Source organism: Cardiocondyla obscurior, unplaced genomic scaffold (genome assembly GCF_019399895.1).
Source record: "Cardiocondyla obscurior isolate alpha-2009 unplaced genomic scaffold, Cobs3.1 scaffold33_214576_698314, whole genome shotgun sequence".
NCBI classification, from domain to species: Eukaryota; Metazoa; Arthropoda; class Insecta; order Hymenoptera; family Formicidae; genus Cardiocondyla; species Cardiocondyla obscurior.
The window spans coordinates 427,025-430,489 of NW_027228790.1; the positions used below are offsets into that span (position 1 = coordinate 427,025).

At 36.1% G+C, this 3,465-nt stretch overlaps 1 protein-coding gene across 1 annotated transcript; it reads left to right on the forward strand.

The window, feature by feature from the left end:
• The first annotated feature begins 419 nt into the window (after positions 1-419).
• Positions 420-1,017, forward strand: LOC139112651 (zinc finger CCCH domain-containing protein 10-like). Its single transcript, XM_070673731.1, has 2 exons — positions 420-441; positions 533-1,017. Exons 1-2 carry the CDS (start codon positions 420-422, stop codon positions 1,015-1,017), a joined length of 507 nt encoding a protein of 168 aa, XP_070529832.1.
• The last annotated feature ends 2,448 nt before the right edge of the window (positions 1,018-3,465 follow it).

The window sequence follows — 3,465 nt, forward strand, 5'->3', positions numbered from 1 at the left end:
CGTTTGCAGATGCGTAACATGCTATCGCTAGATTCTTTTCTATATACCCGTGTGGTCAAAAAATCTTTTGCGTTTGTATGGGCTTCAAACGTTGTAAAAATCTTTTGCGTTTTTCTCTTGGTCAAGTGTCGTTCATGCTTTTCTAGTAATCGTTTCAAGATGCCTTCGTTAGATATGAACGATTCTTTCTACACGCCTATGCGACAAAAATCTTTGGCGTCTGGAATCTTTTGTATCACGTTTCGTTTTCGTTGGCCCGGCGTCTATTTTCTTTGTTTATTGATGAGAACGACGACAACGACGACGACGACGATGACGACGACGACGATGTGACCATGCCTCACTCTCAGTCTCACATCCGTTGGTGCAGGAGCTCTTTTTGAAGAAAGTTTTGACAACGAAGAAAACTTATAGTAAAAATGGCATATTTTGGAGAACCAGGTATGTATTATAATAGAATTTATAATACAATTTAGAAAAATAATTTAATCTGTAATAAAATGATATATAATATGTATTTTTATGTTTTTAGCTCAAAAACAACAGCTCTGCCGCGACTTCCAGCGAGGAGCCTGCTCGAATAGTTATTGTGCGTTTGTGCACCCTTACAGGTATTGTTTCAATTACCAAAATAAGAAGTGCACAAACGCGCAATGCAGATTCTTGCATGTAACGAGTGTGGAGCAGGCTCGTTACGAGGCCACCGGATTGACGTCAGCGAAATTACGCTACGAAGTTGGACGCACCCTGCAGAATTCCATCATCTGCGGGGACTACAAGGCCGGCAGGTGCAACAGGACGGACTGCCAACGTCGGCATATCGGGCACGACGAAAAACTTGAGTGCATAGTGTGCTGCGGCGAAATTGTGTTAGACACGTTCGGGGCGTCCAGTTGCGGGCACGTGTATTGCTACACGTGTGCCCTAAAGTGCCAAGGCCCCCCGCGTCCGTACACTATGCTTACGGTTGTGTGCCCGGTATGCCGATCCGTCGCTAGTTACGAACAATTGCATTAGCTTATGTTGTTTTTTGCGTATATTGTATTTTTTTTGCTTATGTTGTTTTACTTATGTTGTTTTGCTTCTGTCGTTTTTGCGTTGAATGTATGTAATGTAATTTTAAAGGTATTTTTAATGTAATTTTTAATGTAATTTTATGTTTTTTTTTATGATTATGTTTTTTTTTTTTATACTTGTATTATTTTTAATTTAATTGAATTTTTTTATGTTTGTATGATAATTTTTTTGGTATTAAATAAGATAGAAAATATTATATTAAAACATATTTTATTTCTTATGTATTTTTAATTATTAAAAAACTTACAACTAATAAACTTGTTCAATTACTTAAAAATATAGTAAAAATGAATATATAATTTAAATTATAAAAATGAATATATAAAAAAGAATACAAAATAATAAAAATAAAATATTAAATAAAACTTAACCTAAACTTATAAACTAAAGGTGTATTAAGAAAAATAAAAATGAAAAATGAAAAAAATATACAAAAAATGAATATAATATAAAATATAAAATAAATATATAAAAAAGAATACAAATACAAAAATAATAAAAATAAAATATTAAATAAAACTTAACCTAAACTTATAAACTAAAGGTGTATTAAGAAAATAAAAATGAAAAAATGAAAAAATATACAAAAATGAATATAATATAAAATATAAAAATGAATATATAAAAGAAAAATGAAAATAATAAAAATAAAACTTAAACTTAACTTAACCTAAACTTATAAATTAATTTTGGAGTCCTTAGTCAGTGTCTGAAACAAAAAAAGAAATTATTAACAGGGTATAAAATAAAATGTATTTAAATAATTAAAATTTATTTCAAATATACTTACATAGATTGATCTGCACCTTCCACTGTTTGCACACCGTGCAGAGATGTTTGGGCACTTGGCCCTGCATGGCAAATGGTATCACTTTCATGCACGGTGTGCAAAAGGAGTGACCGCAAATTAGGGCCTGGATCCCTTTGAAATGCTGCACCTGACAGAAGTTGCATCTCGGCGTGTTATCCTCTGTAAATTTTAAAAAATATAAATTAAAAAATTAAAAAAATTAAAAAAAAAAAAAAAAAAAATTAAATAAAAAAAAAACTTACTGGGAAATGTTCCATTCTCGCAAGAGAGGCACTCCCACATGCACTCTCCGAGTAAATTCTTTGTGCACGTGTCAGGCCTCTGATCCGGCGGGTACGTTTCGCGTAACAGGTACGCTAGGCGTTTTAGTTCGCAAAACGCCGTTTCCGTCATCGGCCGCACATGATGATGATTAATTTCATCCACCTCATCCTGGTTGAGGTGGACGAATTTGCACGTCGTTCCTGACAGGCACACCGACTTTGTACACCGCCGGACCTCGTGGAACATCTTGCAGTCACTCCTGGCGCAGATCTTCATCAAATAATCTCTGCAACTCATTTTTAAAGTAGGATGTTGCAAAAAAATTTTTTTGTTTTAATTTAAAACAGGTCTTGCCAAAAAAACAACAAAAGCCAAAAAACAATACAAGCAAAAAACGACAACAGCAATAATAAAAACGACAACAGCAATAATAAAAACAACACAAGCAATAATAAAACAACAGAAGCAATAAAAACAATACTAGCAATTTTAAGATGTGTACTCCTCGACTGGCGAGCGACCGACTGACGAGCGACCGACTGAAAATCACGTGCTGCGTTTCTATCCGCTTCCATATGTGTGTTCGTAAATGCACAATGAATGATGCTTAAAGAAGCGGATATACGAACGGACTTAAGGCCCTTTCGGTGTAATTCATTCAGCCGGCGTATCGATCCACATGATGAAATTTCTTGCAATACCCAGGTGTATGAATAAAGTTGACATATCTACCGGGTCCACATTTTCTGTTTGCCCGACTCTAATTAACGAAACAAGAGCCGCATCGCCAGAGAGAATATCATTGACGGTAATCCACCCCCGCGCTTTTTCCATGATAATTTTAGCGAGTGTGATCTCTTGCTCCGTCCATATCTGGGCTCGCCGAGGCAAGATTCCGTCTAGAACACACGGTATCGCTTGCCACTTTAATTCACAGAATCGTTCGTCCAGTCGGAAACACTCATAAGGTAGTCTACAGGTTTTGCGAGCCCAGTCGCGAAGATGTACCGTAATCGACGTAGCACTAACATCATCGATGATTCCTCTTTGCCACTTTAAACCTTCTCGGATAGCAACAAGGGTTCCCACTGTAACTTCATGTGGTAACAGCATGCGGTTGGCTGCTGCAATCCTCATATGTGCAGTCAATTGTTCAAGCATCTCCAAATGAGCCTTCTCTCCGTTTGTTAACTTTACCCAAAATAGCGTGGGTGATTGTACGCGTATCACGCGTACTTCGTGCGGCCAGCGGGTAAGTTGCCTTATATTGATGTTGGAAATCATCTGAAAAAAATATTTTATATTAATCGGAA